The 26,972-nt window shown below is 42.6% G+C and overlaps 1 protein-coding gene across 9 annotated transcripts; it reads left to right on the top strand.

Annotated features, from left to right (window-relative positions):
* The first annotated feature begins 415 nt into the window (after nucleotides 1-415).
* On the top strand, nucleotides 416-19,883 carry ZNF133 (zinc finger protein 133). Of its 9 annotated transcripts, none has more exons than XM_059406486.1 (6): nucleotides 417-506; nucleotides 1,999-2,163; nucleotides 12,019-12,096; nucleotides 15,419-15,545; nucleotides 15,686-15,781; nucleotides 17,954-19,883. In XM_059406486.1, exons 3-6 carry the CDS (start codon nucleotides 12,064-12,066, stop codon nucleotides 19,699-19,701), a joined length of 2,004 nt encoding a protein of 667 aa, XP_059262469.1. In that variant the 5' UTR covers nucleotides 417-506; nucleotides 1,999-2,163; nucleotides 12,019-12,063; the 3' UTR covers nucleotides 19,702-19,883. The 9 variants fall into 9 exon arrangements, with proteins under 9 accessions (XP_059262473.1, XP_059262469.1, XP_059262468.1 ...); XM_059406482.1 differs by lacking the exon at nucleotides 417-506 and adding an exon at nucleotides 1,696-1,841; XM_059406485.1 differs by lacking the exon at nucleotides 1,999-2,163 and having other exon boundaries at nucleotides 423-506.
* Nucleotides 19,884-26,972: the final 7,089 nt, after the last annotated feature.

Raw genomic sequence — 26,972 nt, 5'->3', positions numbered from 1 at the left:
CAGCCAATCCCAGAAGCCAAGCCGAACCTCCCCGTGATGCGTCATTTCCGCCGGTCGGTAGGCGGGCCGGCACCGGATGCGGAAGTCACTGCAGGGGGCACTGGGGAGTGTAGTCTTTGAGGCGGAAGCGTTAGAGAAACGGTCATGGCAGGGCGAGAAGCTATACTCGGGACCCTGTACGTGTTTTGTGAACGTGGTTTAAAAAAACACCGAGGATCCAGGTGCCGCAGTGGTCATTCTCTAATGACAGGGGCACGTTACCCAGAATTGGCTACCTGGGAGGCCATTGGGAGCTGTGGGCTGTCAGTTCGCGTCTGGCTGCGCGGAGCATCCTGGGAGGTGTGGTCCCAGCGCCTCGCCGAGGATGCTGGGTAGTGTAGTCCCGGCATGGTACAGAAGTAGGTCCCCAGCTGGTGGCTGGAGTGACCCCTTGTTCTTGGGTGGCGCTGGTGAGTGAGGCTCCCGCGGGATCCTTGCGGCAACTGTGCCCTTCCTGGCGCAGCAAGGTAGGTCTTAAAAGGCTGGTCTATGGGCTGAGGCTGGGGACGGTGCAGACGGCGGGGAGAGGAGGTAGTGGTGGGGACACGCTGTCGTGGCTCAGGCCGTGCTCTCCCGGATGTCTTATTTTGGGGGGTGTGGGCGCGCATCTCCGAGGAACGTGGGTGAAGCCCAGCCGTAGAGCCCAGTGGTAGTGGGTCCTGGGCTTGGGCCTTTCGAGCAAGGGTTCCTGAGGGTGGGGACAGGTTCGGCCTTTGCCGAAATCGCGGTATTGAGAGAGGGCTCGCTCATGTCACAACTCCCCGGGTTTGCGGAGAGTTCAGTAAGTAGGCTTTTGGGGGTTGTTATTTCCTGGGTTGTGGTGTGGGAGCCGTCCCTGGGGCCATGTGTCCGGGGTTTCGGTGGGTGGATGTTGATCGCCTCTTTTTTTTTGGGTCCAGCTACCCCTCAGCTTTGCCGAGGCGGGGCGACAAGCAGGCTGGCTTGGCCAGACGTGCCCGAGTTGCACTGGGTGTGAAGTGGCCATTTTGGCGCGATCCTACGCCCTCAGTTTGGCTGGTCGCCCCAGGGTTCCGGCCTTGGATGAGGGGTCGTTAGGGTGCAGTAGGCAAGTTTTTCAGAGTCCCCAGGATCCTCACTGACCACAGGAATCACAGATTCCCACACCTCTGGTGTGAACAGGCTTTGGCATTTGAAAGTCCATTTTAACTTTTTATGTTGGAGAAATTTCAGTCAGAAGTAGATAAAACTCCATAGACCCATTACTCAAATTCAGTGTTTATCACCTTATGACAGGTTTTGATTTCTTCCCGTGAGGGATACACTGAGAATCCTTAGAACCCACAGAGATTCACCATCACCACCCTTACTGGTTAAGAATATGGCCTCTACAGCCAGATCTCAGCCAGGCTGTCATAGCTGTGCCACCTTGGGCAAGAGACTGACCTCTCTGTGTCTTCATTTTCTTATGTGTAAAATGAAGATAAGAAACTGTGCTTCACTGGGTGAGCAGGATGAGGTGGAACTCCTACAGTGCCTGGAAGAGTCCCTGGTGTATATTTAGTGCGCTGCATAAGTACTATTCTTACTAAGAACAAAGGTGAGGGAGGATCAGCTCTGCTCATGCTCAGTGTCAGTGGCATGTCAGGGCAGGCTCTGTTCCCAGCAAGCTACCCACAGTCCTGTCTTCTGTGATAGGTCCATTCCTTTAAGGAGGAGGCCCTACCCTACTGGAACTTGAGGGTTTCCAGTAACTCTTCTGAACCTGCAGCCCCTGCCTGCCAAGAGAGGACTGCCTGGTGGGCAAAGAGAGGACTGCTGGGCTCCTGACAGTCCACCTTCAGGTGGGGACCCTTCCCCATTTGCATGCCAAACCTCAGTGGGTTTCCTTTGCTCATCTTAGATATCTTGTGCCCTACAGTGTCCCATCTGCATGAAAACAAGGTAACAGTTTTCTTTTTTTTTTTTTTTTTTTAAAGATTTTATTTATTTATTTGACAGAGAGAGATCATAAGTAGGCAGAGAGGCAGGCAGAGAGAGAGAGAGGAGGAAGCAGGCTCCCCGCTGAGCAGAGAGCCCGATGCGGGACTCGATCCCAGGATCCTGAGATCATGACCTGAGCCGAAGGCAGCGGCTTAACCCACTGAGCCACCCAGGCGCCCCAAGGTAACAGTTTTCATAAGGACTGTTCTTCAGACCTTGTGTCCTCATTTGTGACCCTTTTGATTTCTCCATGCCTCTCTGCTTCAGTAGAAACTCTGTTGATTTAGCTTAGATGCGATCCCACTGCGTAGCATTCCTGGATTCCAGTGTGTCCTTGTCAGCAGCAGAACACACATGATCAGGACTCTTAGGCTCTCAGGCTGCATCGTGACTGTCCAGCTGTCCTGCTGGATTAGGTACCTCAAATCAAATACCTGGCACCTGGTTAGGCTAAGCGGATGATGTAGTGTGAAGACACGTGTTGTCGTCATTGCTGGTTGGAAGGGGACATTCGGGGGTGGGGGAGAGGTGGCTGATTGGAAAGGCATGGGTAGGGTGTTGTTGGAATGAGCCCTAAATGACAAGTTGATGAGGGTGGCCTCTATCTGAGGGCAGCGGGGAGCAGAGCAGTGGCAGGATTTCCCACTCCAGGTATGGCTCTCTGTCTCCTTTCCATTAGAGCTGAGCTTGAAAAAATTGCCTCTGCTGCTGTCTTCATATCTATCCTTCCTTCATCTCTTAAACATTCCACTGAGGCCTTTTCAGCTCTACCCACTGAAAAACATTGTCCTCGAGGGTGGGCATCGTGTGGTAATGCCACAGTCCGTTCTCTGCAACATTTTACGTTGTTGCATCGTACTTCCTTCTCTTTAAAATATCCTTTCATGTCATGGCTCCTGGTTTCCAGGTTTTCCTCCTACCTCATAGGCTGCTCCTCCTGTCCCTCTCCCAGCTTCTCTTGTCCCAAATCCCCACTGCCCTTGGACCTCTCATCTTCTCCAGGCACACCATCTCCGTGGTGGCCTCATCTCCTCTCAAGGTTTTAAATGCCATCTCTCTGAGGTTCAGCCTAGAACTAGGCCTTTCACCCGGGATTCCAGTCTCCCGCTGTCTACTTAGAATTTCCTCATGGATATATATCTTTGGCATCCCAAACCTCATGTGTCCAACAACAAACTCTGATCCCCTCCCCCAAACATGCTCCACCCCAAAAGAATATAGAGCACTCTCTCAGAGAGCTTAGCGCTTGCTCAGGCTCAATACCTTGGAGTCATTCTTAACTTTCTTAACTTTCATACCCCATCTCCAGTAAGCAAATCTGGACCCTTAACAATCTCCAACCTCTGCTGCTTCCATCGTGGCCAAAACCACCACCATGTCTCCTGGCTCACAAAGATATTTGAATGATCTCTTTGCATCTTCCTTCATCCCCCTAACATATATTAGCCAGTACAGCAACCAGAGGGATCTTTTAAAATGTCAATCAGATCACGCTATACATTTGCTCAAAACCTTCTAGTTGCTTCTTATCTCAGGCAGAGTCAGACCCAGTATCCTACAAAGCTGCATTTGCTCTCCCATGTGGAAATGAACTTTCTCCCCCTCAGTCTCAAGCACAGTACACCAGCCACAATGAACTCTGTACTTTGACCGTGTGCTGGCTCTTGTCTGCGATGCTCAGCATACCAGCCCCAGTGAACTGGATCTTTTCAAAGCTACTCACTTGGCTCACTCCTTCACAGGCTTTAGATGTTAACTCCGTCACCTTTTCAGAGAGCCCATGCCTAACCACTATTTAAACTTCTAATCCCCCCAATTAAATAAATGACTAAATAAATACATGTTTTAAATTCCCAAACCCCACCCTGCTTCTCTTAACTTTTCTCCTTCCCTCCTATATTGGTCTTCATCTCACTCATCACTTCCTGCTGTACTGTGTGTTTTACTCATTAATTTAGTATGCTCGTCTTCCTCCTCTGGACTTCCATGTCAGTGAGGCCAGATGTTTTTTGTCTTTGTTCACTTTTGTATCCTCAGTGTCTAAAATAGTGTCTATCATCCCGTAGAAGCTTAATAAATATTTTAATAACTGAATGAATGATCCAGCCATATATACATAGACCTAATTCTGGAAAGAATGGATGAGGCTGAGTGGGATGCTGGGAGAGGGTCTGCAGACCCTACCTGGACGATCCCTGGCCATTGTCCTCCTCCCCCAGCGGGTACAGGAGTGGGGAGGAATTGAGAGGGATCTCAGAGGGAGAATCAGTTGGCCTTGGTAACGGGCTTTCTGTGGCAAGTGGTGAAGTAGGCCTGGTGCCTGAGTAGGGCGTGTGGGCAAGAGGGAAGGTGCTTCTGTCAGTAAGAAAGTTAAGGGAGAAGGCATGGCATGTCTGGAAGGGTTCTGATTGTTGATTGCTACAGTACAAACCACCCCAAAATTTAGTGGCTCAGAAGAATCAGCATGTTATAATTTCTCACAATTCTTTGGGTTTACTGGGATCAGCTTTGTGGTTCTTGTGCTATGTATGTTACAGATCTGGCTGTGGCCACAGTCCCTTGGGGCCTTGCTTGGGTTAGAACTTCAGAGATGGTTCCCTCATATATTTGGCTCTTTCTGAGTTGGCTAGAAGGCTGGGGTCAGCTGGGACAGCTAGGCCTCACTCTTTCCATGTAGTATCAGGGCCTCTGTCTCTGCATGGTTTCTCCAGCAGAGGGATTGAAGTTCTGACATGGTTATCTTGGGCCTCCCTATATCGTAAGTTCTCTGGTCTTCTTAAGACATAAATCTGTAACTGACAGTGTCACTTGGGCCACGCTGATTGGGCAAAACAGCAGCAAGGACAACCTGAAGGAGCTCCCAGTGTTTGAAGCTGGAATAATTTCAGTAGCCAAATAGTGATGATATTCTATTATAACCCGTGGGATAAGATGTGAATCCATACCAATATAAAGAATTGAATAAATTTAAAGAATGGGGAGAAGGGATAGCTCTTGCTTACAGAACAATTAATGAATTTAGAATTAAAAAGGAAGATAGAACCTCATCATTTGGTAAATACCACCGTAATAACTATTATTGAAACCTCCCAAAAATGCATGCTGACATTAGTGAGTGGACATTTGAAGAGAATTAGGGTATTTGTATAATCTCAAAGTATCTCTCCCAAGTTATTTATTAATTATAAATACCCAGCTGACATCGCCTTAACCAAGTGATCAAGATCAAGTGATGCAGTACACTGAAAAGGACATGACATCACTTCTGAGATAATCTAGCCAGAAATGAACTAACTTCCTTCTAATCATGAAAAAAACATCTGACAAGCCCAAAATTGAGAGATATCCTTCAGAAGTGTCAAGTTCACGAAAGACAAGAAAAGATGTCACAGATTGGAGGAAATTAAACATACCTGGCAACTAAATACAATATGGGAACTTCATTTGAATCCTGGACCAGAAAAAGGACATTAGAGGAGAAAACTGACAACATTTGATTAAGTACTGTGGTTTAGTCAATGCTAATTTCCTGCTTTTGATCATTGTACTATGGTTTTCTAAGATGTTAACATTAGAGAAAGCTGGGTGAAGGTTATATGAGAAATGATATTTTGGCAACTTCTGTGTAAGACTAAAATTAGTTCAAAATAAAAAGTTTTGAAAATCCATCAATCTTATATTCTTGAGTTGTTTTCTTTTTTAATAAGGAATGGGTGTTGAGTTTTGTCAGACTGTTTCAGCTTACATAAAAACACTTGATTTTTCTCTTCAGATCTGTTGATTAAATGGTGTATTATAGTAATGGATTTCCTAATATTATACCAGTCTTGAATTTCTGGGAGTCCCACTTTGTCTTGGTGAAATATTTTCTTATTATCATATTGGGAGTCTCTTAGCTGATATTTCTAGAATTTTGCTTCAGTATTCATAAGTGATACGAATTTTCAGTTTTTTAAACTGCCATCAAGTTTAGGTGTCAACATTAGAGTTGCTTTATAAAAAGAATAAGGACATTCCCTCCATTTTTCAGTGCTCTGGGACAGTGTTCAGAGCATTGGGACTGTCTGGTTTGAAAGTTTGGTGAAATTCCCTTGTGATCATCTAGGTTCAGTTACATTTCCTTAGAAGTTATGCATTTCATCTAAGCATACACATTTTTTATAGGGGTTTGAAAAATATTCTTATATGACTTTTTTAAAAATGTGTTTTAGTGATTCGGTAGTTATTTCCCCTTTGTTGTTTCTTATTTTCAATATTCATGTTTTCTCTTTTCTTGAGTTAGGCATGTTTCACTAATTTTTTACAGAAATGGGATGTCAGTTATTATGCTTTTTTCTGTTCGTTAATTTGTTTTTATCTTTATTAAAATATCTAAAGCTGTAGATTTTCCTTACCTCACTGTTTCAAATGAATCCACAGTGTTTTCGTTATTTTTTTAAAATTTTTAAAGGTTTTATTTATTTATTTGACCCAGAGAGAGAGATCACAAGTTGGCAGAGAGGCAGGCAGAGATAGAAGGGAAAGCAGGCTCCCTGCTGAGCAGAGAGCCCGATGCAGGACTCAATCCCAGGACCCTGAGATCATGACCTGAGCCGAAGGCAGAGGCTTAACCCACTGAGCAACCCAGGTGCCCCTCATTATTTTTAGAAATCTGTGACTTCATTTGTGTTTTCCCTCTAACTCCCACCTGATGCAACATTCATTAAACCTTTTCTACTTTCCCCTTCCCTTGTCTCTTCTCCCTTTTTAGTGGCATTTCTACTTGATGAGGACACATGCCATATACCATTAGTATATATTTTTCTGCTCTCTTACCCACCGTGTAGTGGTCACCATCAGTTCTTTAGCTGGTTTCCCCTGTCCTGATCATATTTAATGTTCATCTTCCAGCAGATTCCTCACAAAGAGCTCATGGCTATAGAATTCCCCAATCTCTTGCATGTGTAAAAGTGGTTTCCTAGAGGCCTCTTACTTGAAGAATCCCTTGGGTGAATATGAAATCTTTGGGTCATAATGTCTTTCCTTTTAAGTTTCTGGTAAATGTAGCTCTGCTGTTGCCTTGCTTTGAATGACGGTTCCCAGAACAAAAATATCTGTTGTAGTCCCTGCTTTCAGTTCTTTTGGGCTATCCCCAGAAATGGAATTGGTAGAGTATATGATGATTCTATTCTTAGTTTTTTGAGCAACCACTATATTGTTCTCCATGGTGACCACACCATTTTGTATTTTGAGCAGTGCATGAGGGTTGATGATTTTGATAATTCTGATGGAAGTCTGGTATATTTTTTGCCAAGGATCACTTAGGATTCTTGTTCTTAAAGGTCTGATAGCTTTTCTAGTAGATATCTTGAAGAGGGTGGTTGTGAATAAATTTCCTGGTACTCTGTAGGTCCTTCGTATTCAGGTCATTTATTCTTGAACTTTTCTTGGACTATAGTTTTAAATATTGTTTCCTTTTTTTTGTTTTTTTTTTTTTTCAGGAACTACAATGATATAGGTGATACTCTTTTTTTGGGGGGGTGGGGTCTGATTTCCATTTCAATCACTTTCTCTTAGCCAGTCCTTTATTTCATCTTTATTCTCTTAAGCGGTTTTCCTGCTACACTTCAATGCCCATCCTGTTTTCATTTCAATCTATTTGTGTCTGTCTTGTAACTTTGTTTCATTTCTTTCTGAAATTCAGTCAACACTCATTTTGTTTCATTATTTTGCCAGTTTCTGTTTAGCTTTTGAATTTTGTTTCCAGTTTTATTGAAATATAATTGACATGTAACATTGTGTTAACTTAAGGTGTGCAATATAGTGACCTGATACATGTATTTGTTGGGAAATGATTATCCCAGTAAGTTTAAGTCTATCCATTTCCTCAACATAGTTACAAATTTGAATTTTTGATTCAAGATGATTTCTCCTTATGTTTGAGGATATTGAATTCAGCTTATAGTGTTTTGTTGTGACTTTTTCTCTGTCACTATTTTTTCTCTTTCCTTTTCTGCTTTTTTTCTTTTTCCTTTTTGTTTTTGTTTGCAGAATTTTCTTTAGCTAAATTTTGGATTCTCATTTTCTGTTTTGGTTTTCTATGGAGGAGGACTGCATATCTGCATTTCTGTAGACAACTGTCAGATTCACGTGTTTTTGAAGTTTCCTAGTTCAGGGAGACTCTTCTGTTGGTGTAACTAGTATGATTTCTTTGCTGGATTGCAGGAGGAGAAGAGATTATATGTTCTTTTTAAAAATTCTCTTCTGTTTTGCAGGACCCTGTATTTCCCCCTTGCTTATTTTTCCCTTTACCTTGGAGTTTCCAAAAGGTGCCTTTTCTTTGCTTGTAGCCCCCTTTTCCCCTGGAGCTTCCCGTTTCCAGGACTTTCTGTGCTCATTCTGCCTACACTTTTAAAGTCCCATCCCTACATGTAGTACGTGCTCTGACCTATCAGTACACCTTTTCAGCATTTTCTCATGTATGGTAGCTTTATTTTTATTTTTATTTTTTTCTGATGGTTGTTTTCTATCTACTTTAAATCACCTCTTAATTCCTTTCTTCTCTCTTTCATTAGTTTTCCTCCCTGAGCTGTTCTTCTACTCTCTGATGGCTTAATGTTGGAAGTATAGGAGATACATCTCTGGTTTCATGTTTCATGCTTTTTTTTTTTAACTTTTTTTTTATTTTTTGCTTTTTAAATTAAATTTATTTGAGATAGAACGAGAGTGAGAGAGAGAGCACAAGCATGGAGAGCAGAAGGCAGAGGGAGAAGCAGACTCCCTACAGAGGAGGGAACCCAATGCAGGGCTCAATCCCAGGACTTGAGGATGACGACCTGAGCCAAAGGCAGACACCTAACCAACTGAGCCACTCAGGCACCTCTGTTTTTCGCTCTTTTAAAAATAGATAATTTATTCACAGGTAATTTGAATTTAGAATGTCCTCTCTCAAGGTATGCTCAAAGGATGTATGTTTTGTGTAAATGACCTGTGTTTCAGTAGAGGCTTATCTAAGGTGTTCAGCAATCTTTGACATGATTGGACTCAAGCTTTAAACTCAGTCTCACCTGTGAGCACATGCCTGCATAGCTCTGTTCACCTTCCATCCATTGTTAACCACTTGAGCTTTTTGTTGTCTTGCCTTCCGCATTCAGCCAAAGTATTCAGCAGACTGTAGGAGGTACTTGTGTGTAGATCTGAGGCTCATCCTTAGTTGCTCCCACTTTTCTAGGATTTCACCATTCGGTTTCCAGGAAGTCGGTAAGCCACAGACTCTTGATCAGTTGTTCCTCATGTGCCACTTGGACTAGGGAGTGCCCTCTGGTGAAAAATGAGTTAAATACAGGTCTCACACTGGGTGTGTCCCTTCTTTCAAGGTTGTCCCCCCTTCAGTTACGTGCTGCTTTTGGATATAGTATCTTCAAATAGTTGTTTTTTATGTTTTCACTAGGGTATATAGTTATTAGTAAGAGGGTTAGTTTGATACAAGCTGTTCTCAGTATCAGAATCTACTGCTACTGTTTTAATGTACTGTTTCTTGTTCTTTTAAAAAACATTTTCTTCTCTTTTTTCTCAGTTTTTTGTTTGTTTGTTTGTTTTCCTACTTTCTGGAGTAGAAGGCAAGTGAAAACGGTTGTTTGTTTTAATGCAGTACTTTGACAGTTCAGAAACTGTCATTTTCCTTTTGTGGTATCTTATTTTCAATATTTATGTTTTCTCTTAAGATAGCTGTGTTTATTTCACTAATTTTTTAAGAAATGAGGATTTCCCTTATTACACTTTTTTCTGTTCATTAATTTCTGTTTTATCCTTATTAAAATATCTAAAGCTGTACATTTCCCTTACCTCACTGTTTCAAATGAATCCCACACATCCACAGTGTTTTATGTTATATTTAGAAATCTGTGACTTCATTTGTGTTTTCCCTCTAACTCCCACCTGATGTAACCTTCAGTAAACCTTCTCTACTTTTCCCTTCCCTTGTCTCTTCTCCCATTTTAGTGGCATTTCTACTTGATGAGGACACTTGCCATATACCATTAGTATATATTTTTCTTCCCTGCTCTCTTACCCACCCTGTAGTGCTAGATCTAAGGTTATGTATCTTAAATGCTCAATATCAGTTCTTTAGCTGATTTGCCCTGTCCTGTCTTATGTTTAATATTCATCTTCCAGTTCACAAAAAGCTCATGGCTATGGAATTCCCCAAGCTCTTCCATGTGTAAAACTGGTTTCCTGTAGCCCCCTTACCTGAAGACTCCCTTGGATGAATCAAGTGTTATCAAAAGTGTGGAAAGGCGCAGTTATATATGGCCATTATGTGGTCATATAACGGCCATATATGTGGCTGTTATATGTGGCATTGTGAGTTGGTTGGCCTTCGGAGGGCAGTTTGGCAGTGTAAGCATATGTTCAATATTAAGCCCAGTAATTCCACTCTGTTAGCACTCATACGGAAAGACTGATGTGTTTGCAGAAAGGTATTGCTTATAACCTTTTGATTGGTGATAAATACAACAGTCTGTTCATTGACAGAGGAATACTTTCTTAAACAAAATGTGGTTGGCTGATGCACATAGTATAACAGTTATTAAAAAGAATGGAATTTTTTAAAAGTTTTTTTAAATAAGAAGAATGGAGTTGGGTCTATGAGTACTGGTGTGCACATAGCCCCAAGATATTTAATGCAAATAAGTCAGAATACGGATGGTTTTACTTATAGGAAAGTAAAATTGTTTACACATGTACCTAAATACAAATGAAAATGAAGAGAAAAAAAAATTGTAAAGAGCACTCATGAAATAGTTAAGAGCAGTTACCCAGGTGTGAGCTGGGACAGAGTCCAGAAAGAGAACTAAACTTTCTCCTTTATTATCTTCAAACTACTCTAGATTCTTTCTAACACTAACAGAGATTTTAATCACATGTATAATTAAATAGAATGAAATTAAACCACAAAAATAAATTTCCTGAAAAATGTTTTTTTGACTTCTCTTATGAGTGATTTGCCACTTCATTTCGTTCTTTCTTGACCACTTCGTCCAAGTCTTATTATTTACTTAACCTGAGTTGTCATAATTTGTTATTTAAGATTGCTAATTCATTCTTGCCAGTTTCTGTCCTTGGTTATTGCTTTTGATTCCACAATATTTTGTTCTCAACACAATGTTTTTTCTATCCTGGCTATCCAATGAAAAATTTACCCTTTTTTTGTGGAAAAATCTTTTTTACTGGAAATTTTCAATTATTAAAGAAACAACAACATAATTACCATCCTTATGTACATCATCTTGATGTTATGCTTCTTGACATTTTATTGTATTGCAAAAGATTTTTTGCTGGTTAAGAGTTTTAAAATAACTTTTTATTAATGGAAGAATTTCAGACATGTTCAAAAGCAGCAGCAATACTATAATAAAGTCCCAGCGTTAATAGTCATCACCATGTTGCAGTCTTGTTTCATGTTTTTGTCTCATTTTTTCTGAAATGTTTTTAATCATTTCCATCTATAAATACTTCAATATGTATTTCTTTGAAAAACAACCAGAATACCATTTTCACAACCCCTCAAGTTCATAATGCTGCATTTAACATTATCTACTACCAAGTAAATGGCCTCAAAAATGTCCTTTTAGGGACACCTGGGTGGCTCAGTAGGTTAAGCCACTGCCTTCAGTTCAGGTCATGATCCTGGGATCAAGTCCCACATCGGGCTCCTTGCTTGGCAGGGAGCCTGCTTCTCCGACTCTGCCTGCCGCTATGCCTGTTTGTGCTCGCACTCTCTCTCTTTCTGTGTATCTCTCTGTCTCTCTCTCTGACAAATAAATAAAATATTTTTTTTTAAATGTCCTTTTACATTCAACTTGTTGTGATCAGGAGTTTGGATCTGAACTTGTTGAAGGCCTGGCTTTCTGGACCTTTTTCCAGGGCCCTAGTTGAGAATCAGCCTGGCAACATTCCCCATCATACCACCCATCCCCCAACTGAGGCAGGTCTTGCCTCACTCATGGGGAGAGCATTTCCACCTGACACGCTTTCATTTCTGTTTTCCTTACCCAGATCTGCCTTCTGAGATATCAGCCTTCTTTAGGGATACCAGGAAAAATGGCCACAGGGTCCCGGAAAGCCAGGGTAATGGTGAGTGTTTTCTGTATTTCCACACTGGCTGTTTCAGAGTAGACACATTTTCTTATCCTGGCTGTCTTATTGGTACCTGGCAGAGTCTAGCTCTAGTTCTGGAGGTTTGACTTACCTTACCTGAAGCCTGTTCCACCTGTGACTTAAGTCACTCACCAAGTGGCTGACTCTAAGCAACACAAAGTTTGTATAGGAGAGAGTCCCATTCCGTTGTTCAGCTTTAAGACTTTTTTACAAGTTGAGAGTGATATCAGGGAAAATAATGAAGTAGGAAGCACCAGGAATCTGTCTCCCTACCTAGGCAACAATTTTATTGGCAAAATCTTTCTGATATAACTATTTTGGAACTCTGGAGTCTAGTTGAATGGTTACAGCATTCCAGATCACTTCAGTGTAATCCCTACCAAAATCCCAATGACTTTTTCCCCCCAGAAATAGAACTCTAAACCTTAAAATTCATATGTAATCTCAAGGGACTCTGAATAGCCAAAACAAACTTGAAAGAGAACAAACGTGGAGGGCTCACAGTTCTTGATTTCAAAATTTACTACAAATCATCCAAGCTGTGTTACTGAGATAAAGACAGAATTACAGAGTAATGGATAGACCACAGAGCCCAGAAATAAACCCTCATGTATATGGTCAAATGATTTGGGACAAGAGTGCCAAGACCATTCAATGTGGAAACAACCCTATTTAACAGATAGTCCTGGGAAACTGTATGTCTACATGCAGTAGAATGTAGTTGGACCCATACCTCATATCATACACAAAAATGAACTAAAAATGGATCAAAAACCTAAACAGTTAGGAACTGAAACTATGAAATTCTTAGAGGAAAATAGAAGGAAGTCTTCATGAAATTGGATTTAGTGTTGAGTTCTTGGATATTACACAAAAAGCCCGGGCAACAAAAGAAGAAATAGATAAACTGGTCTTCACCAAAATGTATAACTTCTGTGCAAATATATTTGCAAATGACTTATCTGATAAATGATCTGAGAAGTGACTAATATTCAGAATATATAAAGAACCATAATCCAACAAAAATAGAAACACCTCAATTCAGTGGACAAAGAAAAGAACTTGAATAGATATTTATGCAAAGAAGTTATCTAAATGGCAAATAAGCATGTGAAAAGATGATCATCATCACTAATCATTAGAGAAATGCAATTAAGTCCACAATGAGATACTATTTTATACCCATCAGAAGGCTGTTAACAAACAACAACAAAACAGAAAGCAACAAGTGTTGGTGAGAATGTGGAGAAATTAGAACCCTTTTGTATCGCTAGTGGAGTTGTAAAATTATGCAGTTGCTGGGGAACACAGTGATTCCTGAAAAAAAAAAAAAATGAATGTGACATTACCATTTGGTCTTGTAATTCTACTTCTAGGTATATACCCCCAAAGAATTGAAAGCAGGGACTCAAACAGTTCATTATACACCAATTTGCAAGGTAGTATTGTTCACAGTCGTTAAAAAGTGAATACAAACCAGATGTCCATCAATGGATGAATGGTGTATACATAAAATCGAATGTTTTTTTAGTCTCGAAGAGAGAAGAAATTCTGAGTTCATGCTTCCAAAGGAATGAACCTTGAAATTAGCCTGACACAAAAGGAAAGATACTGTATAAGTCCACATATTTGTACTTTGTAGAATAATCACATACGTAGAGATGAAAACTAAAATGGTTGGTACCAGGGTTTGGGAGGAGAAGGGGTTATTATTTAATGGTTACAGTTTCAGCACGGGATGATGAACAAGTCATGGAGATGGATAGCCGTGAGGGTTGTACAACTACGTGAATGTACTTAAGGCTACTGAAATGTACACTTAAAATGTACTTAAATGTACACTTGAAACAGTAAAATAATTGTTAGGTATATTTTACAATAAAAATTAAAAATCTGTAGGCTGCTACATTCCACCCCTTCTGTATTCTACCTTTTATTCCTCCTGGGTTGTCCTCCCTGTTCGTGTAGTGGCTTCCTCTCTTCCTTTGCTCACAGTGTCATCTTCTCTGCTCCCCATAAGCTTCACCTGGAATACCTAACACTCCCTCTTCTCACTTCTGTGCATCTTAAGAGAAGTTCCTGGGGCTGACTCAGGACCCTTTTCCTGATGTCTGCATTTCACAGTGCCCTCCATTTTGAAATAGAGTTAAGCAGATGAGTAAAACTGGGCTGGAGGGTGAGAATGAATGTAGAGATAAATTTGTAGGTTGAGTGGCCAAGAAGGTCCACCCTGAGCATCCACAGTGTGGGACCATAAATTTAATATATTGTCTACATTTCACTGGTTGACCACAGAGGTGGACCCCAAACCCAGACAGTACGCTCAAGTCCATGCTCTTCACTGCTCCCCACTTGTGCCTATCAGACCCAAGGAGGCCAAGGAACCATGGCATTTAAGGAAAGGACTGAGTTATATTTAGGCTTTGCCATTATTGAGTTTATGAACTCCAGTCATTCAGATGCTTCATTCAATACTAACATGATTGATATATTACTTAATTTTCTAAATTCTTAAAATTCAAAAGTCTGTTATGTTTGTACTTTTGTTTAATTTTTATATGTTGCTTGTTCTTCTGTCTGCCTAGATTTGAAGTTCTTGAAAGTTAGGGACTCTTTTTTGCACATAGTCTTCACACAGCCCACCCAAGATCTTGACTGTAGATTCACAGTGTTGTTGGCTGGCTAGCAACAGAGGTTTAAAGGTCTTGGAACGCATGGCATTAGGGTCACAATGAAAGGCAGAGTGCCCCCCCCTTTTTTTCTAAGGTTTATTTATTTTTAAAGATTTGCTTGTTTTATTTTGAGAGGTAGCTCACAGGTGTGCACACACGAGTGCAGTGAGGGGCAGAGAGAGAGGGAGAGAGAGAATCCCAAACAGGCTCCATGCCCAACAAGGCCTGATACAGGTCTCGATCTCACAACTCTGAGATTAGGACCTGATGTGAAATCAGGAGCTGGACGCTTAACTGACTGAGCCACCTAGGTGCCCCTAAGGTTTATTTATTTATTTGAGAGACTGAGATGGAGACAGAGTGCACGAGCAGGGGGAGGGGCAGGAGAGAGAGAGAGAATCTCAAACAGACTCCCTGCTGACCAAGGAGCCTGATGTGGGGCTCAATCTCATGACCCGAGCTGAAATCAAGAGTCAGAGGCTTAACTGACTGAGTTACAATGTGCCCCAAAGACAGAATCTTGATAGCTCACCCGCCTCCCGCCGGGCAGCCTTCTCCCTTCTCCTCAGCCTGAGTCTTGGGTGAGGCTGGCTCCCCAGTGAGCAGGGCTCTGTATTCTGTTACAGGCACACATGGCCTTCAGAGATGTGGCTGTGGATTTCAGCCAGGAAGAGTGGATGCTGCTGAGCCCTGCTCAGAGATCCCTGTACAGGGAGGTGATGCTGGAGAACTACAGCAACCTGGTCTCCCTGGGTAAGCCCTGGAATCTCTAAGGACTCACGTTCTTGCTGCTGGGTGTTTCAGGCTATGCTTGAAGCAGCCATCTTGCTTTCTGAGTTGGCCCTTGTGCCCCTCACCTACAGCCACCTTGTTTTTTCCTTTCCTGTGAACAGGAATTCCATTTTCTAAGCCAAAACTTATCACCCAGCTGGAGCAAGGGAAGGAAACCTGGAGAGAAGAGAGAACGTGCCCACCCGCCACCTGTCCAGGTGAGTGGGGAGTGCTGAGCAAACAGAGCCTGGAGCTGCGGGCAGCTGTGTGTGGGAGAAAGGAGGCCTCACTCCGGTGCTGGAGAGGGCAGCTCTTCTGACCTCCTGTGCTGTGGTTATTGTTGCCTGGCACGGCCTCCCTTCTAGACCTTCATCCTTCACCCAGCCCTGCAGGCAGGGCTTTCCTGGTGTCTCTCATCCCCGTCTGCCACTAGAAGTCTTTCTTCCTCCCACTGGGTTTGCTCTCTTTCCCTCACTCAGATCTCTTCCACAGTCATGGGCTTCTTCTTCTTCTCTCTTTTTTTTTTTTCTATTTAAAGTTTTATGTGAGAGAGATAGCAAATGAGAGAATGAGAGAGAGAGAGTGCGTGCACACAAACAGTGGGGGCAGAGGCAGAGGGAGAAGCAGACTCCCTTCTGAGCAGGGAGCCCAACTCGGGACTCAATCTCAGGACCCCGAGATCATGACCTGAGCCAAAGGCAGACGCTTAACTGACTGAGCCACCCAGGTGCCCTTGTGGGCTTGTTTCTGTTACTGTATTTTAAAAAGACTGAGCAAAAAAGTAAGAAAAAAACCCAGTGAGTTACAGAAAGAAGACAAGCTTGCAGATGCCACCCTCTCTTTAAGACCTCATGTGGCTTCTCCACGCGAACACATCCTCGCTGTCTCTGCCTCCTCTTGGAAGGACGCTACTCTCATCGTATGAGGGCTCTACCCTCATGACCTTTTTAACTTGAATTACCTCTTAATTGAGGTTTACCTTAATTACCTCTTTAAAGGCCCTGTCTCCAAATACAATAACACTCTGTATTGAATACTGGAATATAGATATGTATACAGTTGGTTTTTAAAAGTTCACTTTATTGGGGTGCCTGGGTGGCTCATTCATTAAGCATCTACCTTGGGCTCAGGTCCTGATCCCAGGATCCTGGGATCATGCCCCTCATCAGGCTCCCTGCTCAGAAGGCTTCCTGCTTCTCCTTCTCCCTATGCATGTGTTCCCTCTCTCGCTGTGTCTATCTCTGTCAAATAAATAAGTAAATAAAATCTTTAAAAAAAAAGTTCATTGATCAAGAAAATTGTGTTCAGGTTGGTCCAGTACAATCACTACGTGGTATCTCAAATTGTTTGGTCATTTATTGCCTTCAGGAGACTAAAACCAGCTGTGATAAAACAAGACACTCAGTGTTAGCATCTTTTGCACATGAGGTGCGATAAGAAGGAATTTCTGCTTCTGTGCTGATTTCTGGGAAGATTTTTGTTTAGATTAATTATGGAAATTAACAGAGCTTAAACTGGTCAGGGGCCCCAGGAGGGAACATCTTTAAGGGAGTAGGGGACTGTACTGTACTGTGTTTGTGTCATCCATTGCTGAAAACCTGCGGCCTCGTAGAAATTCTGGCCCAGAGTCATCCTCTAATACATATGTGCTGGTGAGTGGAGGAATTCCAGGCATCTCACACAAGATCTCTTCAACCATCTTTATGCTGCCTCCTACAACTAGGGGTTCTCCATTCTGAATGACTGTTCTCTCTATCTGTCCCTTTGTTCTCAGGGGGAAATAGGGAAAAAAGACCTGACACTTCCATACAGGTCCTCTGGTCAGATCTCTGTCCGTCAGTGAAAATACTTGTGGACATGGTTTCTGTCACGTGCGTGGTGGTGAGGAGACAGTTGAGGTAGCCAGGGAGTACACTCGCTTAGTGGCCCTATTTAAAAGAATTGAAACTGTCTGTGGTGATTTTTATAGCTGGCTACATGGGAGAGGCTTGGGAGTGGATTTTCTGGGTTGTCATGGAAGAGGCTGGAAAAGCATTTCAATTTAAAGGAAGTCTTGAGACAAACCATAAGAGACTCTTAATCTCAGAAAACGTACAGAGGGTTGCTAGAGGGGAAGGGACAGGAGGGATGGGGTGACTGGATGATGGACATTGGGGAGGGTATATGCCATGGTGAGCACTGTGAATTGTGTAAGACCTGTACCCCTGAAACAATTAATACACTATATGTTAATAAATAAATAATATTTTTAAAATGAATTCTTGATTGGGTAGCTGTCAAATTTTCAGCATTTTGAAGAGCAGAGAATTGGGTCCCACAGCAGACTGGGCAGACTTCCTCAGGCTGCCCCACTGAGTCTCAGTTCTAACTCTGACTTTTCCCCTCCGCAGCGGATCCAAAGCCGGAACTCCACCTCTGTCCTTTCTGCCCTTCGTATTTTTCCAGTCAGAAATTCCACATGCAGCACATGCTGTGTAATCATCCACCATGGGTCTTCACGTGCCTATGTACAGAAACTCACATCGAGCCAGGGGATCCATGCCCAGGGGACCCGAAGCAACAGCAACAAGCCTCGGATCGAGAGCCGTGGAGTGATAAAGCAGAAGATCAAGAGACAGAAGTCGCCAAGCCTTTGTTTGGCAAGACAAAAAAGAGGACTTCGGGGACATTCTCTAGGCCACCCCAAAGGCAGTCAGTCAGCTCTAGGAGTGGCATCAGAGGCATGGAGATAGAGGCCAGCCCCACTCCGACAGGGAACCCCGAGGAAGCAGACAGACTGTTGAAGAGGATAGAAGTCTTGGGCTTTGGAACAGTCAACTGCAGAGAGTGTGGACTGGGCTTCAGCAAGATGACAAACCTGCTCAGTCACCAGAGGATTCACTCCGGGGAGAAGCCATATGTGTGTGGGGTGTGTGAGAAGGGCTTCAGCCTGAAGAAGAGCCTCGCCAGGCACCAGAAGGCCCACTCGGGGGAGAAACCGATTACGTGCAGGGAGTGCGGCCGCGGATTTAACCGGAAGTCAACGCTTATCATCCATGAGAGGACACACTCAGGCGAGAAGCCCTACATGTGCAGTGAGTGCGGGCGAGGCTTCAGTCAGAAGTCAAACCTCATCATACACCGGAGGACACACTCAGGGGAGAAGCCCTACGTGTGTCGGGAGTGTGGGAAGGGCTTTAGCCAGAAGTCTGCTGTCGTTAGACACCAGAGGACACACTTGGAGGAGAAGACCATTGTGTGCAGTGACTGCGGACTAGGCTTCAGTGACCGGTCGAATCTTATCTCACACCAGAGAACACACTCCGGGGAGAAACCTTATGCCTGCAAGGAGTGTGGGCGCTGCTTTAGGCAGAGGACGACCCTGGTCAACCACCAGAGGACACACTCCAAAGAAAAGCCTTACGTGTGTGGTGTGTGTGGGCACAGCTTTAGCCAGAACTCAACCCTCATCTCACACAGGCGGACACACACCGGGGAGAAGCCTTACGTGTGTGGGGTGTGTGGGCGTGGCTTTAGTCTGAAATCACACCTCAACAGACACCAGAACATACACTCAGGGGATAAGCCCATCGTGTGCAAAGATTGTGGGCGAGGCTTCAGCCAGCAGTCAAATCTCATCAGACACCAGAGGACACACTCAGGGGAAAAGCCCATGGTGTGTGAGGAGTGCGGACGAGGCTTTAGCCAGAAGTCAAATCTTGTAGCACACCAGAGGACACACTCAGGGGAAAAGCCGTATGTGTGCAGGGAGTGTGGTCGGGGCTTCAGTCACCAGGCGGGTCTCATCAGGCACAAGAGGAAACACTCGAGGGAGAAGCCTTACATGTGCCGACAGTGCGGACTGGGCTTTAGCAACAAGTCAGCTTTAATCACACACAAACGGGCACATTCAGAAGAGAAACCATGTGTGTGCCGAGAGTGTGGCCAAGACTCTATCCAGAAGGCACACCTCCTCTTACATCAGGTGACACACCAGGGGGAGAAGCCTTATATGTGCAAGACATGCGGCCAAGGCTTCAGCCACAAGTCCCACCTCAGCAGACACAGGAGGATGAAATCTGTCCACTACAAACCGCCACTCCAGCCTGACTCTGAGGCCTGTACAGGGCAATCTCCTGACGTCTTACACTCTCTTTGAGAGTGAACGTGGTAGCAAGGACTAAATAAATCATCAAAATTGTGACACTTCCATGAAATGGAGTAGAGAAGTGCATTCTGAGCAGTCAGAGGACATTTGACTTAGTTCACTTTCTCCACACTAAGTCTTCATGTTTTGGGGCCTTTTGTTCTAATAAACATTGCTTCTTTACAAATCTGTAACCTTGACTACATACCTCATTCACTCATCTGTAAAGATAAGGGACAAGGAGTGGCACAGATAGCTGGAATTCTATAAGGCCACTCTTCCACAAGAATTCAATTCCTTGGAAGACAGGAACCTATGAGTCACTAGAATATTTACTGGAAAGTCTGGTCCTTGGTAGAGGGGGGAAATGGAGGAACTGTATTCAGGGATTTCAGGTGAAGGGAGGGAATCTTTCAGGTTTCTGCCCAAAAGCATGGCCTCCTCTAGCAGGTCCACTTCAATCTACAGCTACCTTCTTCCCTTGACATCTGTTATGGCCCCCTTTCTCATTTCTCTCCTCCTAGCTCTGAAATGTCTCTGCTCTTGCCTTTGCTGAATCATCCCTTAATCATGTTAAATGCTTTTTCTCAGGCTTTATTTAGTCCCTGGTCCTCCCACTATGGAGACCCTCCAACAGTACATTGTAACACTCCAGTCCCTCGGACCTGGAATCTTCCAGCTGTGACCAACCAGTTCCTTCATCTCAAAGCCTGGCTTCTCCAGTCACATTCCTGTCAGACCACCAAAAACATGGAGAATCTCCAGCCACCCCCAGCCACACCATCTCACTGGCACTCTAGTGATCTAATGGCCTTTAATAACCACATGCTCCCCTCAGCCCTCCAGTAACAGGGAAAAGACTCTTGGAGCCACTCCCCCAAATCAGTCCTGGAATACCAGGGTTTAGGACTTACAGTCATGTTGGGGTGCCTGGGTGGCTCAGTGGGTTAAAGCCTCTGCCTTCAGCTCAGGTCATGATCTCAGGGTCCGGGATTGAGTCCGCATTGGGCTCTCTGCTCAGCAGGGAGCCTGCTTCCTCCTCTCTCTCTCTGCCTTCCTTTCTCCCTACTTGTGATTTCTGTCTGTCTAATAAATAAATAAAATCTTTAGAAAAAAGAGAACTTACAGTCATGTTCCTCAGCTTTCCATCCCAGGCCCAGGCCCCATGCCAACCATCCAGGAACTGGTCCAAGGTCCTTTAGCCACACACCCTCAGCAGTTCTCCAATTGCAAGTTTATATTCAGCCATATTTAAAGACTCCTAACCATCCTTTCATGATGTTTCAGTCCAAACTCCATTTGCTCAAAAAAATCACCTTTAAGATAAAGACCCATCTCAAGGACGCAGCGGTAAACACCTCCCCCTTTCTTTAAAGGCAGACTGCCATGCGCAGCGCCTCACTTGGATGTGTCTGGAGTCTTGGAAGCTTGACTACCCTACGTTCTCCTACAAAGGGACCCTGAGGGCTTGTTTGGAGGTTCTAGCAGGGGAGCGCAGCTACTCATATACCCTTGACCAAAGAACAGTCCTCTTCTCCATCGGGGAAGGTCGTCCTCTTCGACTGAGCTGCAGCTTCGGGAGAGATGCACATGGAGCAGTGAGGGAGAGAGGGGACACCCGCCTAGCCAGCCAGAGCAGCCGAGTCAGCTCTGGCGATCAGTGGGGTGACAGATGTTGCAGCCTGCTCGTCCTCACATCCTATAAACCCTTTTTTAAGATTTAAGAAGATTAACTATATAGCTCCTAGACGCTCAACTACACAAAACATCATCCTGGCAACCCAACAAGAGAGAGCCTTCACTTGAGCTCTATAGATGTTCTATCTAATGGAGTCAACTCCTGTAAGAGGCATGGGAAACACGAGTTTGTAGTAGAAACACCAGGCTGTCCTGAAAAGGACAGAGAAAAAAAACCCTACTTTTTCCTCTTTTTAAAGATTCTTATTTGAGAGAGAGCATGAGCAGAGAGAGGGGGCAAGGGAGAAGCAGACTCCCCACTGAGCAGAAAGCCAGACACAAACCTCAATCCCACAACCCCAGGATCACGAGCCAAGCCAAAGGCAGATGCTTAATTGACTGAACCACCCAGGTGTCCCCAAATCCCTACTTTTCTATAAGCAGAGAGGCAGGCAGAGAAAACTAAGCTGCAAATATAGGTTATTTTGTACAGAAAAGGAAGAATAAGCACAGACATAAAATCAATTGAGAATCACTGCCAGAGAGCAATACTGGACACTAATTAAGGAACTGGTGGCATGTGCCCAGCTGAATTTCAAAATATCTGAACTGGTGTACATCTGTCATTTCTCCATTTTTTTTAAATAGAACCATTTATTGTGGTGATATTTTATCCCCAAATCAACACCATGTCAGATACATGTCTTCAGCTCTCAAGTCTTCAGATAAAGAATCATCTATGCTTGAACATGGGTTAGATAACAAGATTCTGAACTTTTGAGTCAATGCCATAATGAAATAAGACTTTGAGGGTCTTAGGGATGAGTGTGTGTTTCACATGGGATGGACATGAAGTTTGGTGTTCAGATGGTAGATGGTGCAGATAGTCTCAGAGATGCTTATTATCAATTCCTTCACTTATGTGTGTGTGTGTGCGTGTGTGAGAGAGAAAGAGTCTAATTACTCTCCCCATGGATCTGGATTGGCCTTAGGGATTTGCTTAATCAATAGAATATAGGAGAAGTGAAATTATGGGACTTCTAATGCTAGTTCATGAAAAAACCTTATGGTTTCTACACTGATTCCCATTTTCGTGCTGTGAAAAAAAGCCACACTGAGAGACCTCATCGAGGTATTCTGGTCAATAGCCCTAGCTCAGCTAGCCGACAGTTAACGTCAGCTGCAGTTACATGATAGAGCTGTCTTGGAAACCCCCTTCTGCTGCACCTTCACACCTCAAGAGAGAACCATTCAGCTGAACTCAGTCAGTCTATGGAACTGTGAGGGATGATCACAAATTGTCTTAAGCCCTAAATTTTAGCATTGCTGTTATATAGCAATAGATAATTTTAACACCTTTGAAACATGGGGCACCTGGGTGGCTCAGTGGGTTAAAGCTTCTGCCTTCAGCTCAGGTCATGATCCCAGGGTCCTGGGATCAAGATTCGCATTGGGCTGTCTGCTCAGCGGGGGAGCCTGCTTCCTCCTCTCTGCCTGCCTCTCTGCCTACTTGTGATCTCTGTCTGTCAAATAAATAAATAAAATCTTAAAAATAAATAAATAAATAAGACTGACTTTTCTAACTATGACTCGAAATCTTGAAGCCATAGTGAAAATAGGTCGAGTTTTGCTACACAAAAATAAATTCTGCAAGACAACCCACACCTTCAGCCAAAACCAAAGACAAACTGGAGGGACATACACTGAAGTTATTCCATAATATAAAGAGACCTACAAGATATCTCTGGAAACGGAGTTTTAAAAATCAACGAAAGGGGTGCCTGGGTGGCTCAGTGGGTTAAGCCTCTGCCTTTGGCTCAGGTCATGATCTCAGGGTCCTGGAATCAAGCCCTGCGTGGGGCTCTCTGCTCAGCAGAGAGCCTTCTTCCCTCTCTCTCTCTGCCTGCCTCTCTGCCTACTTGAGATCTCTGTCTGTCAAATAAATAAATAAAAATCTTTAAGAAAATAAATAAAATAAAATCAACAAAAAATACACTGACTGTATGATCAGATTCAGATCACAGTGTACGAAGTCTTTTTTCATTTGAAAATGTCCTTAATGTCAATGAAGATACAAATGAAAGCCACACAGCAAGACAGACCTGTCAGACTGGCCAAAATTCCAAAAGTTGAAAACATACTCTTGTAATAGACTATGGAAACAGGGACACTTAGGTGTTAGTCTTGGGAATATAAATTGGCACAAGTTACAGTGGGCAACATAGTGATATCTACCAAAATTATAAATTCATATTCCCCTTATGAGCCCATAAACTCAATGGAATTTATCTGATAGCTGTACACGTGTATGTGTGAAATGATTTCCATGAGTTCTTCAGTGCAATAGTAACTTCAAGTTTTAGTAAAGAAGAAACATTCACCAATAGAGGAACTAATTAAAGTAAACCATGCGTAAATAGAACAAGATGCTGTATATTGTCAAAGAATGAGAAGCATCATTATGTTCTGACATGGGAAGATCTCCAAGATTAACCAATGGAGGGAGGGTTGGGGAAAACAGTTTGAGAATGTTAACAGCCATTGTGCTATGTTTTACATTAAAAAGCAGAACATATTTTTAGAAAATAAGAGCTAAGTTAAAAGACTACACTTCCAGTTTCAAAACTTACTAAAGCTAGAGCAATAATCAGTAGCATTTCAGGAACAGAAGCCCTACAGCAGAATTTTCTTCCAAAATAGCCCAAGAAATGCAGCTTTTCATACAAATTCATGCAGAGTTTAAGTTTTGCATCTAAACTTATACACTTGGATTTTCTTCTAAAATGGCCTAGAAAGATGTTTTTCATTCAAATTAGCACAATAAGTGGGATTTTCTGTCTGTAATACTACACCATGATCTTGGAGATACAGTTTTTCATCCAAATTTATTAAGTTTTATGGGTTTTGGGAATAATTCATATGCCAAACTTTTCTCTCTCTCTCTCTCTTTTTAAGATTGGTGGCTCAGTGGGTTAAGCCACTGCCTTCAGCGCAGGTCATGATCCCAGGGTCCTGGGATCGAGCCCCGCATCAGGCTCTCTGCTCCGCAGGGAGCCTGCTTCCTCCTCTCTCTCTGCCTGCCTCTCTGCCTACTTGTGATCTCTGTCTGTCAAATAAATAAATAAATAAATAAATAATCTTAAAAAAAAAAAAAAGATTTATTTATTTGAGAGAGAGGGCAGGGAGAGGGCAGCGGGGAACAAAGGGAAAGGGAGGAGGAGGATCCTAATATGCAGGACCATGGGATCTTGACCTGAGTCAAAGGCTCAATGGAGCTACCAGGCACCCCCACCAGACTTTTCTAAGATGACAAAAAGGTATGACTTTCCATCTAAGTATGCTCAGACTGGAGGGTAGTGTGGTTATAAATTCTATGCTACATTATTTTAACAAACTACCTAGAAATACACTTTCTCATCCAAACTCATTCAAATCATTGGTTTTGGAGGGCACAAATTCATCAAATTGTCCTCCCAAATGGACAAGAAACATGATTTTTAAAATCCAACTTCATATAAATAATGGAGCTTTGGGAAATAAGTCATATGCCACATATTTGTCCCAGATGCCCCGCTAATGTGATATTTTCATCTACATCTGTTCAAATTTGGGGTCTTATTGAAACTAGGTCCTACATTGGATTTTCTTTTTCTAAATTATGCCAAACATGTGATTTCTGACCCAAATTCACTCAAATCTTGGTATCTTTTGGACATAAGTATTATGCAAGACTTTTCTTCAAAAGACCTGGAAATGTGATTTTTCACATTGGCTCAATTAGTTTTTTGGTGGGGTTTTCTCCGGGGAGGACATAATTTCTGTGCCAGATTGTCTTCCAGAGTGGTCTAAAAATGTGACATTTCATCCAAATGTCCTCAACTGGTAGGAGGATTTTTTGGTAGGCCCTGTGCCAGGTTATTCCTTGCAAATGGCCATAAAATAATATTTTTTATTAAAATTTACTAATATCATGAGGTTTGTTAGATGTAAGTCCTGTGGCATATTTTCTTATAAAGTGGCCCTCAAACATATTTTTAAACCTAAATTCATTCTGGGGCGCCTCGGTGGCTCAGTGGGTTAAAGCCTCTGTCTTCTGCTCAGGTCATGATCCCAGGGTTCTGGGATCAAGCCTCACATCGAGCTCTCTGCTCAGCAAAGAGCCCGCTTCTCCGTCTCTGCTTCTGCCTACTTGTGATCTCTGCCTGTCAAATAAATAAATAAAATCTTTAAAAACAAAAAACCAAAAACCTAAATTCATTCCAAAATGCAGTTTTTTTTTCCCATAAAGTGGGTTCTTTAGATATGAGTCCCATGACACTTTTTTCCTTCCAAAATGGTTTAGACTCTTTTTAAATTAGTTTTATTAAAGACTTTATTTATTTATTTGACAGAGAGAGAGATCACAAGTAGGCAGAGAAGCAGGCAGAAGGTGGGGGAAGCAGGATCCCTGCTGAGCAAGGAGCCCAATGACAGCCCCATCCCAGGACCCTGACTGAGACCATGACCTGAGCTGAAGGCAGAGGCTTTAACCCACTAAGCCACCCAGGTGCCCCCCAAAATGGTTTAGAAAGATGACTTCTCATTCAAATGTTCCCAAAATGTATTTTTGGACATAATCACATGCCATATTTTCCCTCCAAAATGGTGCAAAAATAAAATATTTTATCCAAATCTCCTAAATCTTGGGAAGGTTTTGGACATGAATTCTTCACCATATATTTTCTAAAAAATTTTAAATCCATATTCAAATTGTGGCATTTTCTGGATATACATATTATGGCAATTTTTTCTTCAAAATGGTCCAGAAATATGATTTTTAAATTCAGATTATCCCAAAATTTAGATTATTTGGATATAAATCCTATGTCAGATTATTATTTGAAAATGGCCTGGAAATACAATTTTCTAATCAAAATTTTTATAAGTCATAGATTTCTGCATTTTTTGTTACTCTTTGATAGTTTTCCAGTCCTAGCATAGTGAATTACTGTTTAGATTAGGTATAAGTACTGGTGGACAAAAAAAAAAAAAGTTCAGCACACAGTTTATACCATATTTCCCAATATAAATCATTCTCAGTATCTGAAAATGCCTTTACTAAGGGAGTTAATATATCTGAGTATGTGTGAAGCTGAACATCTTTTGTCCCAATGAGATTTCTTTTTTTTTTTTTTTTTTTTTTTTTTTTTTTTTTTTTTTTTTTTTTTAAAGATTTTATTTATTTATTTGACAGACAGAGATCACAAGTAGGCAGAGAAGCAGGCAGAGAGAGAGGAGGAAGCAGGCTACCCGCTGAGCAGAGACCCCGATGCGGGGCTCGATCCCATGACCCTGGGATCATGACCTGAGCCGAAGGCAGAGGCTTTAACCCACTGAGCCACCCAGGCGCCCCCCAATGAGATTTCTTAAATGCTACTTACACATATCTGTTCTTTGTATTGAGGCTAGAGGGTTGTTCTTTGTTTTTTGTTTTCTAGAGCCTGGTGTTATTTCTTGTATTTTCACATTTCTTCAACAGTAATGAACACCTAGCTCATGAAAAGATTTATGTACTAACAATTAACCAAGAATGTTTCAGGTTCTGAACATCCTATCATTTTTCTGAA

This window comes from Mustela nigripes, chromosome 7 (genome assembly GCF_022355385.1).
Source record: "Mustela nigripes isolate SB6536 chromosome 7, MUSNIG.SB6536, whole genome shotgun sequence".
NCBI lineage: Eukaryota > Metazoa > Chordata > Mammalia > Carnivora > Mustelidae > Mustela > Mustela nigripes.
The sequence above is the reverse complement of the archived record's forward strand: the minus strand, read 5'-3'. Positions and strand labels throughout refer to the sequence as shown.

Bases quoted from the DNA above. Each gene is read 5' to 3' on its own strand.
- ZNF133 (XM_059406486.1), top strand. From the start codon at position 12,064: ATGGCCACAGGGTCCCGGAAAGCCAGGGTAATG. The intron at 12,097-15,418 runs GTGAGTGTTTTC...ATTCTGTTACAG, and splicing joins CCCGGAAAGCCAGGGTAATG to GCACACATGGCCTTCAGAGA. The intron at 15,782-17,953 runs GTGAGTGGGGAG...TCCCCTCCGCAG, and splicing joins CCCACCCGCCACCTGTCCAG to CGGATCCAAAGCCGGAACTC.